The following is a 22,887-nucleotide window of genomic DNA, read 5'->3' as shown; positions in this document are numbered from 1 at the left end:
TTATTTAGCAAGACTAAAAATAAAACTAAGATATAAGTTCACATCTTTGGTGTTGTCCAAAACAATCCCTCCAGCTGTCAACCCAAGGCAAGTAATCCAGGATATCATTCATTTATAGAGGAATTACTATAACAAGAATCATTTTTCAGTTACAAAGGGAGTCATTAAGCCCTCAGGGCTCTTTGAAACTAGATTTAGTTTGATTATTTAATCACCTGCTTACATAAAAGGAGAAATGAAAGGAATGAAGATCCTTACCCTGGCCAGTGTGGCTCAGTTGGTTGGAGCGTCATCTGGTACACCAAAAGGTGGTGGGTTTGATTCCCAGTCAGGCACATACCCAGGTTGCAGGTTCCACCCCAGGTTGGGGTGTGGGAGGCAGCTGATCAGTTTCTCTTTCACATTGATGTTTTCTCTCTCTCAAAATCAATTATATATATATAAAAGGCTAATATGCTAAGTGTCCGTCCGACCGGTAGCTATGACATGCACTGACCACCAGGGGGCAGATGCTCAACGCAGGAGCTGCCAAGCTGTGGTGACTTGGCAGTGGTGGTTCTTGGGTGATGCACCCCAAAACCAGAGAGGAGGGAGCCCGATTCCTCACAGGGCCGCACGATTCTACCTTCGGCCATGGGTTATGTTGTTGCTGGGGCACTGTCAGCTCCGAATCTGGCTTACTGTACACTTGGGTTTGTGTTCCACACCCTGTACAACAGCAACTTTGCAGAGTGCTCTCTCGCACTCCAGGACCCCTACGGGGATGTTGGAGAGCCAGTTTGGGCCCGATTCCCACAGGCCAGGCCAAGGGACCCCACCTGCCGGAGGGACCCTGCTCACTCTGCAGATGCCCTTCAAGCCAAGGCGCCACCCCAGGTGTGGCCGGCCATGGAGGGACCATGGGAGGTTGGCTCCAGGGCGTGTCTGGCCCTTCTCGCCTAGTCCAGCCCCACTGGCCACTTTCTAATTAATTTTCTTTCAATGTGCACGAGTCCATGCACCGGGTCACTAGTAATAATAATAAAAAGGAATGAAAATACAAACACAAAATGATTGGCTATTACCACTTTTATAAGAAAACAATAAAAACAGTGGCTAGATCCCTACTGAATGGAATGAAAGGAATAGTGGTTAAGTTCATAGACACAGAATAGTTGCTACCCAAAATACAGATGGTCCCCTACTTATTTTTTTACTTGATGATGGTGCCAAAGTGATACACATAATAAATTTCACAAGATATTCAATACTTTTATAAAATAGGTTTTGTGTTAGATGACTTTGCCCAACTGTAGGCTGTAAGTGGTTCTGAGCACGTTTAAGGTAGGCTATGCTAAGCTATAATGATCAGTAGGTTAGGTGTATAAATATATTTTCAACTTAATGATATTTAAGTTGAGGAGCATCTGTAGATTTTATCCTCAAACTTAGATAAGTCAGTATTTATGATGATCTTACTTCCACTATTTACTCTCTTTAAGTGATAAACTTATCAGTGTTGAAAGATAGACCCATAGAAATAGCAATAGAGCATTTATAAAACATGTTTTTTTGGATTAATATACAGTAAGTACATTAGTTATTGCTAAATTTCACTTTAATAAAAAAGTAAATACAAAGATTCATTTTATTTAGCAAGACTGAAAATAAAACTAAGACATAAGTTCACACCTTTGGTGTCCAAAACAATTCCTCTAGCTATCAACCCAAGGCAATTAACACAACATATCATTCATTTTAGAGTCATTACTATAACAAGAATCTAATATTAGAATATTAGAATAGGTGATATAAACAAGAGTTAAGTTCCTATGGCATCTCATCAATGTTATAACAAAACTACTCAGAATGAAACTATGTTGAGGACCTGCTGTATTACAAAAATTCTTTCAGTGATTTTTTTTCTTCCTCAACTTAATATGATTATAGATACCTCCAAATTTATTTTATTTTAGTCATATAAAAGTTATTAACAAACTCTTGCTTCCCTGCAAACATTCTGTCCTTATATAAAAATTGATTAAAAACAGTGCTGAATATGAATCACTTCTGCAAAGTTTAATGAGAAACATTCAACCAAGGTGACTTTTCCTTGGAAAATCCTACAACTGAATTTTATAAACAGTTACTTATTTTGATAGAAGTTCCATTTATAAATAGCAGCCACGACTTCACTGCCTACAAAATTGCAGGCGATCACATTTTATGTATTTAGAATTCAAATGTTAAGATCAGATCTTCTAGTAAGTGTTAAAGAAAGTCACACTGACAGACATGGTTGTCCCATGCTAAGGAAAGAGCTGACTCCCATGATTGTACTATTCAGGCAGGTACAGACGGTCACTGGATTTAAACTAGTGGGTACTACATTTATATATATACTTTAAAGAGGAAGTGACATTAACATTGAAGGAGCAGGGGCTGGTCTTTATTGATGCTCTTCTGTGGTCATAGAGTATGTAGTGCAAGGGACAGTACTAACATCACAGGATGTTAGTATTAGAGAGGCTTCCAACATAAAGAACCTGAGCAAATGTGCTCCAAGAGACTGAGATACTTTTGCTCCTCATCTAGTTGTAGTGAAGTAGAGTTTTCTGTGACCTCGGTAGCAAGTCTCAGAGTAGAGGGAGCAGACAAATATGTAAATCAGGGATTCTGGATGTAATATGCTGCTCCTAACAAGTGATTAATGGCATTGAAATGTGAGTAGGGGGTGTATATGTTAACAATGATACCCTATGTTGGTCTTGGGAGACTGCCGGCCTTCTGCGAAGACTTCTGAGCACATTCAAATCCATCATCTCAGGAACATTTGGCTGCCTGCACAAAGTGTGGTCAGGACCAGTGGTTTGAGAATTCTAGTCCCCAAAAGTAGAAAAGAGAAGGGCAACATCTGACACTTTGTTTCTTCCTAGGCAGGCTGAATGTTCCCCAAACTTGCTACTTAGAAGCAAACTGGCATGAGTTCTGGGGCCATTTGATAAACTAGAAGTCTGGGTGTGGGACCAAAAAAGAAGGTGGGGGCGATTTGAGGCAGAAAGTAGCATTCATAGTTTCACTGAAGGGAAAAGGGGTATAGTGGGAGTATTTGTTTTTTTTGGGGGGGGGTAGCTAATAACAAGGTCAAATCCTAAACCCAAGCTGGTCATGGAGAATAGCAACATGCTTGCAAGTTAACTCCAGACAGCTGCCCTCAGTAATTTGGTATACAACTTTTGGGCTCTATAGGCTGGACCCCCCTCCCCCAATGCCCAACTCAAATTCCAAGATGTAGGAAAACCTTCCTTTCATGTTTGCTCTCCCCCATTTCAAATCTTCCAGAGTGACTCAAACTTTTCCTAATTAGTAATGAAAAAGAAAAAATTTGAACAGATTTGGATGCAGCCCTTGCAACCCTGGTAGTTGGGCATGAACTCTGACTTGCACCCACACAGCTGTCTATAGAAATTGAACATTTAATTGATCCCTGTGTGGCTGCCTAGAGCCCTGGATTTAAAAACACGTGCTATCACTACACCAGATAAACTCCCAGAACAAGCCATATACATGAAAATTAGGAACCCTTTTGGATGGCCCTCCTTTCTCTTTCAAAGGAGCTCTTCAATTTTGACTCTCTACAACAATAAAAAGACACGTGATCTCGCCCTGGCTGGGTGGTCAGTTGGTTGAGCATTGTCCTGTGCATCAAAAGGCTGCCGGTTTGATCCCCAGTCAGAACACATATAGGAGGCAACCAATCCATGTTTCTTTCTCTCTCAAATCAATAAAAACAACAACACATATCCTTGGATGAGGATTAAAAAAAAAGATTTGATCTCAAGGAACATACAGAGTTTGCCAAGCAAGTATGATAGTGGCTAACAGACATAACGATCCCACTTTAGCAGCTATTAAGATACTTGAGTTGTTTGTTCCTGTCTTCTTGATGCTGACTGGAACCAGTGAACAGACTGAGAGGGGAAAAAACACAAAACCCAAATCACAGAATAGGTGAAAGTTTTAAAAAGAATTGTGTGGTGATGACCAAACCCTGACTGGCAATGTAGTCCGAAACCACCACTTTAAGCCCTAGAGCAAGGAGGGTAGTGTGTAGAGAAAAGCTAGCAGAATCTAGCACCGGTTCTTCCTTATGCAGGCTCAAGAAGCGTACCTCTGAAATAACTCACGTATGCACTGACAAAAACACCAGGAAAGCCAAGCACTCGCAGCTGCTTCCCCACGGCTCTCCTGACAAACTTACCAGCACATATTTGCTCAGTGTGAGCCTCACCTAGAGGCATCTCCTACCTTGGAGGCAGGGGCGAGGAATCTGGACTGTGTTTTCCCAAATAAGGGAAATCAAATCACCTACAGGCAACACCCTCTATTTCTCCCACTCCTGACTGATAGCATCCTTAATTAAGCCAGCTTCAAAGGACTATAATTAGTGCCTGGAGGTCAAAGTTCAAACCCGTGGTTTACAAATCTTAACAGAAGTCATATAACCTACTTAGCTGAATAACATCCCAAAATCATCAATCCCTGCCCTTCCTTCCCATGGGGATAGATTTAAGTCCATTTCTTTTTTTCTCACCACAGTACTTGGAAGACAGTCAAAGAAGGTAGTGTGAGAGGGAGGGGCATCCTGGTTCATCATTAAAAAATAAAGATCTCTTTAAGTGTCATCTGAGGTTATATAAAATTTTTTTTTCAATTCTCCTCTGGATCTGCCTCCAAGGGTTCATCTTCTAAGCCAAAACTCAGCTTGTCAGCCAGGCTCTCAAACTGCTTGCCCAGACTGCCTGCAGAGTCCATGAACATGTTAGGGATGTCTTTGCCAAAGTAAATCTTGCTGTTGGAAGCAATGGCCTTGTACTTCATCAGCTGCAGATATTCAGGGGTCAGCTTCAGCTGCAAAAGTAAGAAGTAAAGAAGACTCAGGTGGAGCCAGATTAGAGAAAACTATGGGTGACACTTTTTCACTTGTCATAAGAAGGGTCTCTGTCAAAGACTCATGCCCTCTCTCCTTTTCCTGGCCACACAGTTACATTAGTAACAGGGTAACCACTCTCTAGGAGAAAGTTATCTCAGATCTTCAAGACTAGAGCTGCAAGAGTTTTAGGAGTTCCCATGTTTTTTAACACAAACATTTTTAACATGAAGATTACACTTCCATCAAGGCACTGCTAAGGAAAAGGGAAGAACCTGTCCCACACAGCACAGGAGTCAGCACTTGCGGCCACGGGGGCTTTGGGTGGAGGAGGTCTTCCCACACTGGGAACTCTCAAACAAAATCAGCCTAAACCTAAATACGCGTTCTCTTTGCCAGGCGGCACTGATGGTTTACCTTATTCGCTTCGGCCATTTTCATAGCAGTATAGCACTCAGCATCAGCTTTTGCCTTCTCCCGAGCCAGGAACGCAGCGTCTGAGGAGAAATGCAGTGAACTGAAGTGCAGAGGCTACCAGGGTCTGGTTGCTGTAACTTCCCCTGGGTGCCTTTGTGACCCTGGGGTGAGTTTTCCTCATCTGTGAAATAGGGGTAAAGTGCTCTGCCTGCATCTCCCTGTGGTGGGTCATGAGGAGTCCGTTGCTGTGCCCAACATCTTATCTGACAGCATTATTGAGAGAAGCACTGCTGCCCAGAGGCACTTCCTGTGTCTGCACTCCTGTTCCGTTTGTAGTTCCATGTGTGGGGAGGGACCCTGCCTCAACCTCCTGGTTCAGAGCTTTCCACCTCATCCCTCGTATGCTACACAGCAAAAGCCCAAAGAAGGCTCTGAATACAGCCAGAGGCGGACCCACCCTAACACTGACTCCCATAAAATAGTTTGGTCCCTCTCCAACTTCATTTCCCTTGTCTTTCCATTAACCATTTCAAAAAGGTTCTAATTAGCAGTGGTTAAGCTGGCACAACTCTAAGAGAATTATAAGTCATGGTCCAGACTAACACTTGTTTGGTTTAAGACCTACTTAAACTTCCACTACACAAGCAATATACTTTCTCAATCTGCCAAGACCAGCTTTCAAGTTGATGCAAAATTTTTGATGTTTACTTTCTTGCCTAGGGAATAAGGCCAGTCTCATGTGAGTAATATCTGTAGCAAAAAGGCTAGGAGGAAAGGTCAGTCTGTGGGTGGATCCTTACTGCACACCCTCAGCCTGACCCTGGGTGGAAGGAGCCTACAGTCTGACTGCAGTTTGGGTTGCGTGCGGCTGACTTAACTGGCCTTAGCACCTGATGCATGTATTTATAAGAAATAAAAATGTGTTACTTTGCTAAGAGCTCGCTAATGAGGAGCTGCTGATTTGCAAAGTCCTAACTGGCTCCCTAATAGGCCCCTGCGAAGCCGGCAGGCCCCATAATGAGTACAGTGGGGCCTTGACTTATGAGTGTCCCGACTAACGAGTTTTTCGAGATACGAGCCGTCTCTCGGCCAATTTTTTGCTTTGAGTTGCGAGCTAAAATTCGGGTTACGAGACAGCTTCAGATACCCCACCGCTAGTTGGCGCAGCGAACATCACAGTGAACACCACAACATCAGCCCAGCATCACGTGTCTCACTTGTTCACTTTAAGATTTGACATACAAGTAATTCGAGTTACGAGCTCCATCACGGAACGAATGAAACTCGTAAGTCAAGGCCCCACTGTATAACTGGACACAGCACTTTGTAGTAGCCTGAAGTTGGGCTTTCAGGTCCCCTTTCTGCCCTAGAATTTGCTCATATAGCACGTGAAGGAAAAAGGTGGGTGATGGGAATGAGGTGAGGGCTGAGGGGCAGGGAACTGAAGGTAAGTGATCTACAGAAAAGTCAGCAAAGGAACACTTCCCTCCAGCTCGTGTGTTGGTGCTGAAAAGATGTCTTCTTCACACCCGGCTTAACATCTACAGAGAACCTGAGAGCAGACTGAGGCCAGAGCTATGGAGTTCTTGGACTTCTCAGGAGGGGTGGGTAAAGCAGGAGGGAGAGAGCTGCTTTTTGGCCAGCTTCTTAGTTTACTTCCACTGCCAGACTGTGAGCTCCACGGCAGCAGGGACTCTGTGAGTTCCCTTTTTCTCATGCCTAACGTGAGTGCCTAATGGCACACAACTAGCATTTGTTGAATGAATGAATGCTCTCTGAAGTGGAAAATTAATGCCAAATCTCCCCCAAAGTGAAAGCAGAGAAAAAGCGATGTTCCAAATAAATCAAGAGATCTTAGAACGGGGCTTAAAGAGCAAAGAAAATGATGCCCCCCCCCCCCCCCCAAAGTGGCTTTGAGGAAAATTCAGGCATTAATTTCACTTACCTTCAATTTCTGAAATCTTCTTTTCAGTTTCCTTCTCCATCACCTTCTGTCCATAGGTGATTTCTGCGACCTGAGCCACCTTTTCTGCCTCTATGTTAATAGAATTGAGAAAAGCCATGGTATTTCAAGAGTTTGACTCAATTCCACCTTTCACCTGATCAGAGGCCCTGGTGCAGGAGTGTGGGTAAGCACAGATAGAGTCACTGGCCCCAGAGGACAGCCGTGGCAGGGACACATGGGCAGGTGGGAGTGTACCAGTAAGCACAAACCATGACATCAGCTCAAGACAGCAACTGGGGAGACGTGGGCCCAAGTGAGGAGAGTCATTACTCTGATGAAAGCAAGGGACAAGTCCTAACCTCTCTCTTAAGTCACAAGGATTACTTCTCCCAAAGGAATATTTTAAGGAATAAGGTACTCTCTGAAAAGTTTCTTCCTGCCACCTCACGTTAGGAAGTAGTCAGGTTTGTTGTTGATAGTGCAGTATAGTGGTTAAGAACCCAGGTCTGGAGCAGAGTCCTGGTATCTGAGCCCCAGTTCCACCACTTAACTTGCTATATGACCTTTTATTTAACCTCTCTGTGCTTTAGCTCAGTAAAGAGAGGTAAACGATAGTGCCTCCCTCATCTGCTAGTTGTGAGGAGAGAGAATTTACATGTAAGTGCTTAGAAAAGTACATGACTCATAGTAAGTGCTCAGTGTTAGCTATGATCATTATGAATTAATAGTAAGGGCTCCTTTTGTTTAAGAGATGTAGGCCCTGGCTGTTGTGGCCCAGTTGGTTGGAGCATCGTCCTGCACATGGAAAGATGGCAGGTTCAATTCCTGGTCAGGGTACATACCTGGGTTATGAGTTCGAACCCTGGTTGGGGTACATACTGGAGGCAACCGATCAAAGTTTCTCTCTCACATCATTGTTTCTCTCTCTCTCCCCTCCTCTTTAAAATCAATAAAAAGCATATCTGGTGAGGAGAGAAAAGAAAAAAGAGATATTTGGAAACTCAAAACTTATCACCCCAGGCCACGATATGACAATTTCAGCTTTGCTTCTGGGAGCATGACAGCCACTCCTACATGTGGCAAGGGTTTGGAGAACCATGTGGTTTAACTGTGTCTAAGGTTTCCTCGACTCTCTCCACCATCCCCAGCCCTTCTGCCCTGAAAGGGGGCCATAGAACCACTTCCAGACCAATGAGGGCCTTCTTCCGCTCTGTCTCAGCTTCTTTTTCCACCACCTTCTGTTTCTGGGCTGCAATGAGAAGCTTTGTCTTCTCACTTTCCCTGGAGGGGAATAAAAGTATACGGTTGTGAGGTCACTATGGAAAAGCTTCCGAGGAACCTCACGGTCCCCTGGAGAAGCCAAACTCTTCTGAGGAGAGGAACTCTGATTTCTTACTCTCCCCTGGTAGGCTGTTCAATGTCCCAGGTAAAAGCAAATTTGTTGCAGACAGTAGTATGGCTCTGCTCCTCCTCCAAAATAATTCATTTGTGGGAAACAGAGCATAATTTACTTATTGTCAGCTGCCATCTGCTTTAAGTGGCCATTAGTAAAATACACCTGCCTGCCCACTTAATCGTCTTTCCCTCCTATCTTCTTTGGCATGAGCCATAAAGCACAAAAAAGGCGCCCCCTGGCCCCTTTAAAAGCATCACTGCTCAAAAGGGCTTCTCCGTGGCTCTCAATCACAGTTACAGAGCCCAGGTGACTGTCCCGACACGCCTGCTCCATCCTACAGTGCAATGGGCTGTGACAAATACTCAAGGAGGAGAATAAAAGCATGGCACAGCTTCAGTTAACTCTGGGATGGGATGAGGTGGGAGGTGGGAGAGAGTGGTGGTTACAGCTTAGGCAGAGGATACTCACATCAACTCGTAGTTTCTGCGGATCGCCTCAGGTATATTGGGCTTTGTCACCCGCACAGCCTGGGGAAGGATAAAAAGAGCACCTGATGGGAAGGTGAGAGTGGTACCGGACCTAAGCAGCTCCCCTTGGTCCTTGATCTTCCTGCACAGAAAGGACATCCCTTGAAAGAGGGGATGCACCTTCATCAGGGGACACTCCCACGGTGGCAATGCTTACTTGGATGACAAGCCCAGGGGCCATGGAGGTCAGGTCCTGTTGCAAAGCCAGTTTGAGATTTTCATCAATTTGATCTGGAATCAAGAAAGACAGGAAAAGGAGCTGTCACACTATCTAGGTAGGGTGGAGGGAAATATGGGGTAGAGGTAAAGCTAAAACACCAGTTCAAGAATGCACCTCACAAGCAAAAGGTCTTCCCAAGCAAAAGGTCTGGGCTATGCTTATCATAGCCCAGAAACATAAAGTTCTCCAGCAAGACTTTTGGAGCAACATGCCTCCGCAGTTCCTCTACATAGCTAGATGTGAGAGTATCCTTTCCCTGTGACCTCGAGAGAGAATCCCTAGTTTATTGAAAATATCAACCTTGCCCAAAAGGGAACTGAGCTTTAAAAAGGAAAAGAACAAACAATAATTTATCACATTTCTTGAGAAAGGCAACAGTCTTTCCTAAGACAACAGGAGCAAAACAGAAGGCAGGCACCCAGTTTTCACGAAAAAAGAAGATGGAATGGCTCTGTTAAATATTTTGAAAAGAGCTGAGCACATTCAATCTAGTAATTTTAGCTGTTTCTGAAACAAAAACAGATTCTGACATCAAGGAAGCCCCAAGGAAGACTATTTCCATTAGGAACTCCACCAAATGACACAAGGGGAAAATAAAAATTTACAGTTCTGGAAACGAGTCCAAGTCTTTTGATGTGTTGTTTGCTTTGGTCCTGATTCCTCTGCCTGGAATTCACATGTGGGTCGTTTCACAGATAAGTGTAGGAAGAGCTATAACTGATTCCCTTCTAGCTATGATCCCAGGACAGCAGCACCAGGCTGCCTTCTCTGGCCTGAGAGCCTCAATAAGATCCCAGAAGGGCACCAAGAAAAAGACTCCATGAAACCAAGTTGGGACATCTAAACTCAATCATCTCCCTCATTGTCAGCTGCCATCTGTTTTAAGCGGCCATTCTTGGTCACTTATGCCCAAACAGGAGAACTTTGAGAAATAGCAAATCTAACTCCTGCCTTTTACAGATGCCCAAACTGAAGTCCACGGAGGCCGAGATGTGCTCAAGCCAGTTAGTAACCAAAATAACTTGATTAATTATTATGTTTTGATTATTAGGGTTTAAAACAGTAATTTTTCCAACTGTCATATCAGTGAGCGAGGGATTTGAATGTTTCCATTTTTTGGCTATGTTCTCACAAGCCTCTTAGCATGGAGGGAGAAATGCTCATAAAGGCAGTACCTTGCATCTGACACTGGCCTAACAATTTGACAGCTAGGGAGAAACATTACATTTTATATTTTCTATTTTAAATAGGATACCCACCAAACTTTAAGTAAGATGGCCTGTACCCTCTGTAAGTTAATAACACAGTCATTTATCAGACCAAATTATATCTGAGTCAAAGTAGAAATCTGTGGCCCTGGGCTGGTAACTTTCAGGAAAATCTGGAAGAAATATTTTGAAATGTGGTTTATTACCAAAGTAATACTACTAATAAGTTGTTTATGTTACAGTTATGCTGATAAATGCTAGTTAAGTTATATTATTAAATATACACAGGTTCTCCAGGTAAACTCTTGAACAAGTCCTAGATAATCCTATCTAATAAAAGAGTAATATGCAAATTAACCATCACTTCTCACTCTGTCACTCTGTCACAAAGATGGCTGTGGCCACGGAGCTGGAGAGAGCAGGAGGCTTGCACTGCCCCCGGCAATGGAGGAAGCCAAGCTTCCCGCCTGCCCTGGCCGGCCCTGAGCTCCGCTCAAGGCTATAAAATTTCAATTATAGAAGATAAATAAATCCCAGATACCTGCTTCCAGCCGGCGTGGCCTCCGCTCAAGGAGGGGCTGGGAGCCTAGGTTGCCAGGGGCAACCCGACCTGGGCGCCGCTTGAGGCTACAAAGTTTCAATTATAGAAGTTAAATAAATCCCAGATACCTGCTTCCAGCCCGTGGGCGTGGCCAGCCTGAAAACGGCCATCAGCCCCTCACCCAGGCTGGCCAAGCACCCCAGAGGGATGCCCCCCCAATGAAGGGGGTGTGACCAGCCTGCAAACAGCCATCAGCCCCTCACCCAGGCTGGCCAGGCACCCCAGTGGAGACCCCCACCCTGAAGGGGGTGTGACCAGCCTGCAAACAGCCATCAGCCCTTCACCCAGGCTGGCCAGGCACCCAAGCGGGACCCCCACTCTGATCCGGAACACCCTTCAGGGCAAACCAGCCAGCCCCCACCCATGCACCAGGCCTCTATCCTATATAATAAAAGGGTAATACGCAAATTGACCCTAACAGAACAACTGGGAATGATTGGTCACTATGACACACACTGACACCAGGGGGAAGATGCTTAATGCAGGAGATGCCTCTGGTGGTCAGTGCGCTCCCACAGGGGGAGCTCTGCTCAGCCACAAGGCAGGCTGACAGCTGCCAGCACAGCGGTGGTGGCGGGAGACTCTCCCGCCTCCTCAGCAGCGCTAAGGATGTCCGACTGCAGCTTAGGCCTGCTCCCCGCTGGCAAGTGGACATCCCCTGAGGGCTCCCGGGCTGCCAGAGGGATGTCTGACTGCCAGCTTAGGCCCGATCCCCTGGGGAGCGGGCCTAAGCCAGCAGGTGGACATCCCCCGAGGGGTCCCAGACTGCAAGAGGGCACAGGCTGGGCTGAGGGACCCCCCGAGTGCACAAATTTTTGTGCACTGGGCCTCTAGTTTATATATGTATGAAAGGCTAATATGCTAAGTGTCCCTCCGACTGTCTGACCAGTTGCTATGACGCGCACTGACCATCAGGGGAGAGACGCTCAATGCAGGAGCTGCCGTGATGCGCACTGGCCATTTACAAAGAAATGGCAACGCGGACCTGGCACTGACAAATCAACACTCGGCTTCCCCCAAGTGGGACACAGGCCCCACCACCGCCCTGGAATGACAGCCCACCAAATCGCAGTCAACGCTGCCAAGACCCCATGGCACAAAATGCGGCCCCCAGCCCAGCCCAGAAATGGTCACTGTGGGTGCCGGGTAATGACATCACGTAGCAATTCCTGGCTTCCTCTCCCTACTGACTAGCCTCCTTGGAGTTTCTTCAGTCCAGGAACATGACGCTTTATAGCCAGGTGCAAGCATTTTACACTTTAACCAAATGTTTGTGAAGTGTTTTCACATGCCTCATCTCATTTGATCCTCACATAAGCCCTGGAGTAGGTAGCTGGGGACTCAGTAGAATCCTATTTTCTTTTCATTAGCCAGAAAATGGAGATTTAGAAAGTTTAGAAACTTGACCTAACTGAAAAGAAATAAGAAATGGTGGACCTTGAAAATGACTTCAGGTTTTCTCACTGCGCAGAATATATTTAAACACTGCTGCAATTAAATATTTTACCCTTTGTTCTACCTGCGAAATCTACAATAATAATCTGCTTCATGTTGATATTTACTGCTATGTTGTTAACAATGACCTGAAAGAGAAGTTGAGGTGCTTCACTGGGCTGGAAAAAGTTTAGCAAATCAGAAAGCAGGTCGAGGTAAGCAAGTTTATCTGTAATAATTAAAAAAGTAATATGCTAATTAGACCGGATGTCATTGCGGACATCATTGCAGACATCCTTCCAGACGAAGCTGGGGCCGGAGGGAAGCCCAGGTCCTGGGTGCCAGAGGGAAGTTGGTGCCAGCAACTGGGGGAAGAAAGGCCTACTCTTGCTTGAATTTTGTGCATCGGGCCTCTCTCTCTCTCTCTCTATATAAAGCTCTCGCTGGCGCCAATCACACACGTGTGTTTCCATCTGTCACTGTCAATCATGAAATTGGTTGACACTTCTATTATTGAGAAAGGGCGAATAGCAATTATTAAAATATTTCTTCTAATTAATTTCCTTTCAATGTGCATGAATCCGTGCACCGGGCCACTAGTATTTTTATAAAATGGGCAAAGAGGATGTGTCAGAGTAAGCAGTGATGAGAACTATGTAGTCCTGTTGAAAGTCAGGGCTAGGAATCTTGAGAGGACGGAACTAGAAAAAAAAAACTTTTGATGGTTAAGGACTAGGATTAGAGACTCTAGCGTCTCCTTTACAGATGCAAATATAGTCTTAGCAAAACAGTGCTTTCAGGCAAGATTGAACTTTAAAAAAGAAAAAATACCTCAAATAGCATTTTCTTAGCTACTTTGTACAGAAGCTATACTTTACTAAGATAGTAAGAAGTTTTCTAATGCAAAACAATTTCATATTTTAATTTCCTCCTCATGGAAATTGGAGATCCTTTGTCTTTTTTAGTTTCAAATGTTCATTTAATGGCGCACATTTGTAAAACAAGGGCTAGAAAGAAAACTAATGATATTTTATAAAATTCTATTGGTTTGAGGTTAAAAATATAGCAAATTTACCAAATTTTTTCTTTTTCTTTCTTTTAAATATATTTTTATTGATTTCAGAGAGAAAGGGAGAGAGAGAAACATCAATGATGAGAGAGAATCATCAATCGGCTGCCTTCTGTACGACCCCTACTGGGGATCCAGCCTGCAACCCAGGCATGTGCCCTTGACCAGAATCGAATCCCGGACCCTTCAGTCCCCAGGCCCATGCTCTATCCACTGAGCAAAACCGGCTAGAGCCCAAATTTTTTCCAAAAGCACACTGAATCCAACCCCAATAAGAGATTGTAAGCCCTATATTGTGAATTTAGATACATTTTCTGCTGCAGAAAATTATAAGTGATTCTGATAATTTCCCAAATTTGAAACACAGTGTAAAAGGCTGTTTGCTTAATTAAGGCCATTGGCAACATCAATGATTCCTCCTTCCGTGTACTCTAAAAATGTTCTCACTCAGGGTCCTTTTTATGAAGATTTCTGGGAAAAATAACTGCCCAGTCCTACTGTCAGGAATAGTTGTACTATGGGTTGAAAAACCATTTACTTTTAGCACTGGCTACTAGACAACTTCTAGCAGCAAGTTTAAATAGAACATTTTTCCACCTAAGAGCTATAACAATTACTGAAATGTTTCCTTCCTTTGTTGCTGAAGTCAGGTTATTTTTACTTTGACCAGGAAAAAAGGACAAGAAATGTCTACTTAAGAATGTAGACCCTTTTTGTTCTAAGCTTTTTCCTATTCATTTCTGTAAGTATAGGGTAAACAAACAAATAAAACCCCCACAAAGATTCCAGAAACTGTAAGTAGCTATGGTCCTTGTCTCACTTCTAGAATTAAAGGTGAGCCGTCCCGTTTTCCTCACCCTTCCCTGGGTGCCTTTCATTCAGTGATGTGATGAAAAGCACATAAAGTGAGGGCCAGAAGAGAGAGGTTCTAGCTTCAGCCACTACCAATTAGCTCTATGACTTCTTTTGTGGTTCAGTACCCTTATCTTAAAATGAGGATGTTGAGTTGGATAATCTCTCAGGTTCTTCTAGAACTGAGCCTGTCTTCATTACAGAATATTTTAGGGACCGCGGAAACACATTTCCATTCCAGTCCTCTGATTCAGGCCAGTAGTGAGTCCTGTAGTCTACTGTTACTTCTGTGCCCAAAGCTCAACCACTCTCATGGTCTTCCATTGTCACCAGCATTTTCTAGGAATGCCCTTTGTGACCAGTTCCTGAGCACAGGATCCTTTAACAGCTCCTGTCCAGCAGTGCCCATTCTACCCTGTGAGTAGCTCAAAAGTAGGCAGTTGGGGGGGAAGCAGGGCTGTCAATGCAGGCTCTGATCAGAAGAGACTTCTTACCAAAGAGCTCAATGTAGACCTCCTGAAGTGTATGCACACTGCAGAACTGGTTCAGTTCATGGTGGATCTTGTTGAAGATGAGGGCCTTGTCATAGTCAGCAGTATAGTTCTTCACTATATCATATACTGGAAGGGAAGGAGAGATTCCAGAATAAAAGGCAGGTCTCAAAACTTGCAAAACAGAGACAGACTCATATATAGAGAGCAGGCTGACAGCTGTTGGGAAGGGTGACTGGCATTGGGAGGGGGGTGGAGAAATTGTGCAAAAAAACACTAATGGATATAAATAGTGTGGTGACTGACAGGAGGTGTGGGGTGGAGAGAGGTGGAGGAGAGTATGGGGGAGTAAATGGTGACGAACACACAATACAGTGTAAAGATGATAGGTTGTAGAATTGTGCACCTGAAACCAGTATAATTTTGTTAACTAGTGTCACCCCAATCTATATATATAAAAAGCCAGCGACCAGAATGCTGTAATGACCAGAATGACCAGTCACTATGACGCCCACTGCCGCCAGCAAACAGGCCCGATCGTGGGTGGGGCCAGCCAGCCAACCTCCCGCAGCCCCTCTCCCTCACTGGCCCCACCACGATTACCCCCCTTACCCCTACAGGTGGCAGGGCCGGCTGGCCAATTGCCCTCGGCCCCTCCCCGCTGGCCGTCCTGGCCCTGATTGGGTCCTGATTGGGCCCTGATTGGGGCAGGACAGTCGGCCAACCTCCCGCCATCTCCTACTCCTGACAGGCCCGGCCCCGATCTGCCCCGATCAGGGCCAGGCTGGCCGGACCAGACCTGTGCATGAATTTGTGCACTGGGCCTCTAGTAAATTCAATAAAAAGGGAAAAAAACCCAAAAACCTTTCTCAGACATCGAAATTCTTCCTTCCTGAGGTGCTGCAACAGACACTAGGGTAGCATCTTGGGGAAAGTAAGCTGGTGGCGGGGGTCAACTGGAAAACTGTACCTGCACTTGGGACCAGGAAGTTCACCACTTCAATTCTGTCAAAGTAGATCATCACACCACCACTAAGAGGAAGAATGGACAAAGAAGTCACTGGTAAGCTCTGGAATATAGTCACAAAACCATTCCCAAACCTAAGAAAATCAACAATAATTCCTTAACATTATCTAATACCCAGTCATTCAAATTTCCCCAATGATTCCCATTATGGACTGAATTATGTGCCCTCCTAAATCCGTATGTTAAAACTTTAACCCCCAATGTAACTATACTAGAAGATAGGGCCCTTAGTTAAGGTTAAATGAAGTCATAACTTGTAACTGATTGGACTTGTAAAAAAAAAAAAAAAAAAAGGGAAAAGTCATCTCTTTCTCCTCCTCTTCTTCCACATGCAGAGAAAAGGCTGTATGAGGACAAAGCAAGGCAGCCAACTGTAAGCCAGGAAGACAGGCTTCACCAGAAACCAATCCTGCCGGCACCTTGATCTTGGACTTTGAGCTTCTATAACTTGAGAAAATAAATTTCTGTTGTTTAAGCCATCCAGTCTGTGGTATTGTGATGGCAGCCCTAGATGACTAATAATGGTTTCATCAAGTTTTTATAGCTGTTAGTTTTGGACCAGATTCTAATTAAGGGTCACCTTTGTATATGTTTGTCTTTTAAGTCTCCTTTTCAACCCAGTGCCCCTCCAAATATGACTTTGTGCCAAGATTAGACCTGTTATCCTGTGGTGGTTCCTCTCCAAATGTTTCCTGTGGTGGTGTTTACTGTGCTACTCTATCCCAGTTTAGACCTTCTTTACTTTCCAGCCAGATCACTACAGTGGTATCGCCTCTGGATTTCCTGCCCTTAAGGCCTCCCCCACCATTAAGACATTCTCTATAGTTAGTTATGCTAAAGTTATTTTCCTCTATCAAGTCACTATCCGCTAAAAACCTTTAGAGGATCCTCACTTCTAACAGAAAAAGTTCAAACTTCTTACAGCATTTGAAGCCCTTCCCAAACTGTCTAACTTCTGTGATTTTTCTCTACTGCACTCTGCCACCTAGTGGAATCAGAACATAGGGAGCTAGGGGGCAGGGAACATGTAAAACCACGGGGTGCCTCCCTTTCCACTGCCTCTTACTGCAGCCAGCCCGACAGCCCTTTCTCTTATTTGGGCTTAATAGCTTTATTCCAGGCACCTTACCTAGTCCCACAAGGTACATTCTTCACCTCATCTGTCTGCAGTGTGGTCTGGAAATAGAGGAGACACAAAGTGCTGTAAGATGGGCAGTGACAAACAAGTGACTTATTTTTGGAATCCCAAGTGTCCTTGTTCTTTAGTACCTATTTGGGTTGAGCTTTGTCTCTGTTAACCATGAATACCCCTCTGAATCCTCCTGATATACAAGGTGTGAGACTAGCCAAACAAAAGTACTTTGCCAGCTTCCACCGTAAGTGAACCACTACATGAACGAGCTGGGTAATACTACTTTAGTGAAAAAGACCCTGGACTAGGAATCCCAAGATCTGTGTTTACTTCTACCTCTTCCATTTACTGGTCTTGAAACAGATTCTTTACTTAACCTGTCTCAGCCTATCGCACCTGCTCAGCCCATTCTCAGGATGACTGTGAGACCCAAATGAGATAATGTGCATAAATGCACTTTGAAAACCATAAAGCAGAGTACATGGCAGAAGAAAGTTACAAGGATAATGCTGATGAAGTATCCCAGGATATTGGACATACTTCAAAGATGGCTAGTCTAATGTAGGGAGGCTTTAGGTCTGTCATAAGTAATCCTACTCCTATTTTTTAGATGTCATATCCCAAGTTCAACTTCCATCTTCTTTACCCAAAATTATGTTCACATCTCTGAAGTTCAAATAAGAACCAGTAAAATTACCATTTTATTTCCATCCAACTTGGTAGCCTGTGATTTAAAATGCAGACACACACACTCTACTTTTCCTTCTATACATTCAAACAGATTCTTCTATGGCTTTGTCTTGAAGTGAAGAAACACTTCCCAGGGGGGACTGACGGGCCAAGGCAAGGACTCCATTCAACCACTTCAACAATCAAGTAAAGCTTCAGAGTTAATGGAGCCTCATTCTTCATATTTGTAAAACTTACTCTTAAATGACTCCTTGAAAAGGCATCACACTCACCCAGTGGCTAAATAATTCCAAATCATGCATTCGTCAACACCCCAAATCTGCAGTTGTCCAGTCATCCCACACAAGCCAAATATACCTGCACAGACTTATATGATGTGATGAAAGGGAGCATGAGATGGAAACCAGGGCCGCTGGTTGAAGTCAGCAGGGCACCGCCTCTGCAGAGGAGAAGAGGCAGCTTCAGTTTAGCAAGAGGTACCTATTACATTGAATTCTTTGGGCCAACTATCCCTTCAGCCCCATCAATGTTTAATATAGAGTGAAAAGTGCCAGAGCCACCTCCACAGATCCCTTCCTTCCTCCCAGCTAGACCCGAATATTCTAGGAAGCCTAATGCTAAAACATAAAACCATTATTTATGCTTTCACAGCAAGAAAAATAGGCACTCAGGCGAAGTGGAATAAAGGCAGCAGAATTCCTGGCTATACTTGAGAGGAAGTCTATTTTACTTTGTTGTGTCCGTTGAACTTGTGGCAATCCATTTGGGCACTTAAATCCAATAATACAGTAATCAATGAGCTGCACTAGTGTTGGATTCCAGTGACATCAACACCAAAAGAATAATTTTAAGTATATTTTACAAATCATTTTAATATATATTTTTGGCAGTAGAGTTACCGTTCTAATCAAGCTGTATGTAAATGGTAATAAAACTAAAAGCCATTTGGGGGAACATATAAGTAGATGGTAGGGAGAAATAATTAAAGGGGACTGGGAAAACCAACCAGACTTTTAGAACTTGCTAGTGGCAATCTAGAAATAAGCATCACAGGGCACATGACAAGAAGGGGCCATAAAGACTTCAAGCAAAAAACTCGGTTATGGAGGTTACTAAAAGGAAAGTAATCCCACACGTAAGCACTTCTTTGCTTTACATTATAAAGTTAAACTTTTTTTTTAATTTAAAAGGAGCAATAAAATAGTGACCTAATGAGCTTATAAGAACCACTATCCTAGGGTTTGCCTTGATTGAAATAAATCAACCTGCAGGTGCTTTCATTTTTCCTGAAATGTTAATTTTAAAGAGTAGGTTCAAATTCGCAGAGCAGACTATCTTCTCAAGTTGCCATCAAGACCTGGTACTCAGCAGAGGTAACCTTGTGGCACCAAGATGCTGAGAGGGATGTAGGAGAGAACAATGTTTTAGAGATAATCTGCAAGGAGCTCTGGCTGCCTTTAGGTTTTGTCTCAATCTCTATATACAGTTATCAATTGCCATCCACCAACTTAGACTACTAAGTTTTATTTTATATTTGTGTGTGTGTGTGTGTGTGTGTGGCGCGTATTCCCCATCCCCATGGTCACTAACACAAAAGCTCAACTAAAAGTCTTCCATATTCGCCCTAATCGGTTTGGCGAAGTGGATAGAGCGTAGGCTTGCGGACTGAAGGGGTCCCAGGTTCGATTCTGGTCAAGGGCGTGTACCTTGGTTGCGGGCACATCCCCAACAGGGGGTGTGCAGGAGGCAGCTGATCGATGTTTCTAACTCTCTATCCCTCTCCCTTCCTCTCTGTAAAAAAAAAAATCAATAAAAAAAATATTTTTAAAAAAGACTTCCATATTCAACAAAACATAAACATAGATATTCAGCAGAATCTGCTAGACAGTGACTAGGAAAGAGTCATTTCACAGAAAGTTGCAAGCTCCTCCCTGTCTCTGCCTTACCTGTAATATACCCCAATATGTCCCTCTTCTATCTTGTGCACGGCTGAGAAGAGAGCTGCACAAAAGAAACTGGTAGCCACAGCCACAACTGCTCCCAACTGAGCCATCAGTGAGCCTTTATCCTAGGGAAGAAGACAGGGGAAAACGTGTCTGGTCTGCCCTGCAGGTGAGGACCTCACCTAGCGGAGCTCCCTGGCTCACAGCTAGTCTGCCGGGTGAGCACGAGGCCCGATCTACCGCGCTCTCCATCCCTGCTCTCAGCTAGCACTGCTATCCCCTAACGGTGGGGTTCTAGTCCCCACCTCGCTGAAGAGGCAGCCATTCCACACAGCCGCCCCCCACGGGAGAAGCAGTGCCAGCTGGGCAGCGTTCAGAACACAGCCTTCCCTTCCTGTGAACACCAACGTGCTGTCACAGGAGCCGCTCCCGCTGGGAAAAGGGGAAGAGGCAGCTGCAGTAAGTTGGCGCAAATTACAGAGGAAGTCAAATGACAGGCAGTTGTGGCATGTAATTCTGGTCGGAGCCTCCCGCTTCTAATTGCCTGCCACTTCAAAGGAAGCCATTATTTACTCCTTTCAGATGCCGGGGCGACAGAAACAGCATGCAAACCGAGGCCCACGGCGGGCTCTCTGGCCTTGGTCCACCTCCCCGGTTACTCCTTTGGTCCTCGTGGGAGAGGGCTCTGACCAAGGCCGAGGCCACGCTCCCTCCCATACACCTGGCCGGCACTTGGCACTTGACAGTCCCCTAAGTCCAGGGCTAGAGAAAGGGGGTCCCCCGGGCTGGAAAGACTCTGGACTGCTGGGTCCCACTGTGTTCGGGCACCGGCATGCGAAAGACTTGGCCTCCGGAGACTCATGTCCTGAACACGGAGTGATCTGCAACAACTAGGGCCATGACACCGAAGTGCACAGCCGGGCGCGTCGGGGCCAACCCGCGCAGGGCGCAGGGCGCGGGTTCTGCCTCGTGGGTCTGAGAAGGCAGCGCCGACATCGGCGAGGCGCTCGTTTTACCTGGGCGGCCTCCGGCTACGGATTTGCAGCAACGTGCTTTCTGCAAATGCCCTTCCCTTCCGATGTCACCCCCGCCCCACCTCTCGCCCCTTCCTAGAGAGAAGGGCGCGCATCCCCCGAGCTCTGGGTAGGGGCCGGGGCTCCAAGCGCCTCTGCCCGGTCCCGCTCGGGAGCTAGAGAGAGAGCAAGAGAGAGAGATTCGGGAGAGAGAGGGTTGCTGTCTCGCTCCGGGGGGACAAGAGGCTGCAGGGGTGGGCCCGGGCGCCGCAGCTGGGCCCAGTGCACGCACTAAGGGGCGGGGGCCGCGTACCAGGTGTCCCTCCAGGCGCTCCGTACCCGTCCGAACCCCTTCGCAACCGCAGAAACCGCCACACCCCTCAGCCCGCCACTTCCTTCCGGGCCCGTCGCGGCGATGACGCCTTTAGTTCACGCGAGAAGACCACACCTCCTCATCTCCGTTAGCCCCGCCCCGCGCTCCGAACGGTCAGTGTCCCCCGGCGGCCGCCAGGGGGCGCCCGCGACAAGGCCCGGGCGGTCTGGGATCTGGGGCCAGGGTTTCAGGGGTGGGGGTGGTGCGGAGCGCCTGGCGAGTGACCCCTGGGAGGACGCGAGTGGTGCTGAGCGTGTCCTTTTCCGACGTTTTGGCTCTGGAGATTGCTCTGGATTCTCCTCCACATTAACAGGTCAAGACTGTTTTTTTTTTTTGCTGGAGCAGGTACCAGCGATTTGCAACAGTTTTTAGCCCTTTGCTCGCCGCTTTTCTGCAGCACCGCTCAATGAAACATCTTTTCAATGTGCAGATTAGCACCATTACATCGCTAATGAACAGTCCCTACCTCCAATTGCCCTTTATGCTTTTGTAGGAGCTTTGGCTTTTGAGGTCCCTACGGCATCATAAAGTAGATTAAGGAGGAATTATTATTCCAATTTTAGTGGACAAAATTCGAAATTCAGTGAGGTGCGAGGGTAACAGTGGATGGAAGCCTCCTTGGCGCTTCCTTAACATCAGGAGCTTAATTAACGGCCTTGGTACCTCCTGCCACAGGTGAAGGCTGTGCACCTCCTCGGCTCCCCGGCTAGGCTGTAAGTCCTCTGAGGGCAGAGGTTGCTCCTCGCTCAGCGTGCGGGGCACTGGGGTGCTTAGTAAACACAGACCGAGCAGTGGAAGCAGCGCCAGGATCCAGGCGTTGTGTCTCTCACTCTAAGGGCCTCAAGTTGTCCACAGCTTTCACTGTTCGGCAGCATCATATTGGGACATTGCTAGTTCAGCCATTGAAGTTATTTTGTTTGCGGAAGAGAAGGAGTCCACTTAATTACCGTCTTCAGTAAGTGAAAAGCTTGTATACAGGCAGATAGCAAGCTGGTGGTGTTAGATTTAGGACCCAGGAAAAAGGAAAATGTCGTTTCCCAGGCATGGCTGCTTGGGATCCGCTTGGGATCACCCTGGGTTTGCTCTGGGTGAGTTTGTGTTGGGAAGTTTCAGGATTATGTGGTTAAGTCCACACTAGTAGGCTGCATGGTGCGGCCTGGGAGCTCTGTGCCCACCTCCTCTGTAAATGAGGGCCTATCCTCTCCCCACCTTGTTCCTACAATTCCCCCCTAGTCCCCAGTTGGCCAGTCTCCTGACTGATCTTATCAGAACTTGTTCAGTGATATAATACAGACGGCATGCTTAATAGATGTTTATTTTAAAGTTGAGTGAATGAATAAGAGAAATGGAAATATTGGGGTTCATCAGGCCCAAGGAATGGGGCTCAACCTGAAGCATAAAGGGTTTAACTTAAGTTGTAATTCAAGAATTTCCTGACTATTAAACTTGGTAATGAACTATGAGCAGAAGTAGAATTTTGTTCTCAGGCTGGCTTTTTTACCAGGCTTGAGTTGTTTAGTTGTGGCCTTGCCTAGGGGCAGGCGGTGGATTTTAGTAGATCGTTTCTGAAAATCCCTTTCTTAAGAGACCTGTGATGGTTATGACTCAGTGTGCAAAGTTATCAGGCAGGTAAGTCTGTC

General features: G+C 45.6%; 1 protein-coding gene across 3 annotated transcripts; it reads right to left on the bottom strand.

Annotated features, from left to right (window-relative positions):
• Positions 1-1,052: 1,052 nt before the first annotated feature.
• Positions 1,053-21,219, bottom strand: ERLIN2 (ER lipid raft associated 2). Of its 3 annotated transcripts, none has more exons than XM_006086225.3 (12): positions 21,188-21,219; positions 19,865-19,986; positions 18,276-18,357; positions 17,226-17,272; positions 16,040-16,101; positions 15,073-15,198; positions 9,352-9,425; positions 9,136-9,194; positions 8,461-8,552; positions 7,272-7,361; positions 5,327-5,406; positions 1,053-4,890 (listed from the first exon to the last, which is right to left on the bottom strand). In XM_006086225.3, exons 2-12 carry the CDS (start codon positions 19,969-19,971, stop codon positions 4,690-4,692), a joined length of 1,020 nt encoding a protein of 339 aa, XP_006086287.1. In that variant the 5' UTR covers positions 19,972-19,986; positions 21,188-21,219; the 3' UTR covers positions 1,053-4,689. The 3 variants fall into 3 exon arrangements, with proteins under 3 accessions (XP_006086287.1, XP_006086286.1, XP_023607643.1); XM_006086224.3 differs by lacking the exon at positions 21,188-21,219 and adding an exon at positions 20,878-21,171 and having other exon boundaries at positions 4,690-4,890; XM_023751875.1 differs by lacking the exon at positions 21,188-21,219 and adding an exon at positions 20,167-20,312 and having other exon boundaries at positions 4,690-4,890.
• Positions 21,220-22,887: the final 1,668 nt, after the last annotated feature.

The sequence above is a fragment of the Myotis lucifugus genome, unplaced genomic scaffold, assembly GCF_000147115.1.
Source record: "Myotis lucifugus unplaced genomic scaffold, Myoluc2.0 scaffold_26, whole genome shotgun sequence".
Classification (NCBI taxonomy): domain Eukaryota; kingdom Metazoa; phylum Chordata; class Mammalia; order Chiroptera; family Vespertilionidae; genus Myotis; species Myotis lucifugus.
This window is presented reverse-complemented; position numbering and strand designations above follow the sequence as displayed.

Bases quoted from the DNA above. Each gene is read 5' to 3' on its own strand.
- ERLIN2 (XM_006086225.3), bottom strand. From the start codon at position 19,971: ATGGCTCAGTTGGGAGCAGTTGTGGCTGTGGCTACCAGTTTCTTTTGT. The intron at 5,407-7,271 runs GTAAGTGAAATT...ATTTCTCCTCAG, and splicing joins GAAGATTTCAGAAATTGAAG to ACGCTGCGTTCCTGGCTCGG. The intron at 4,891-5,326 runs GTAAACCATCAG...TTACTTTTGCAG, and splicing joins AAATGGCCGAAGCGAATAAG to CTGAAGCTGACCCCTGAATA.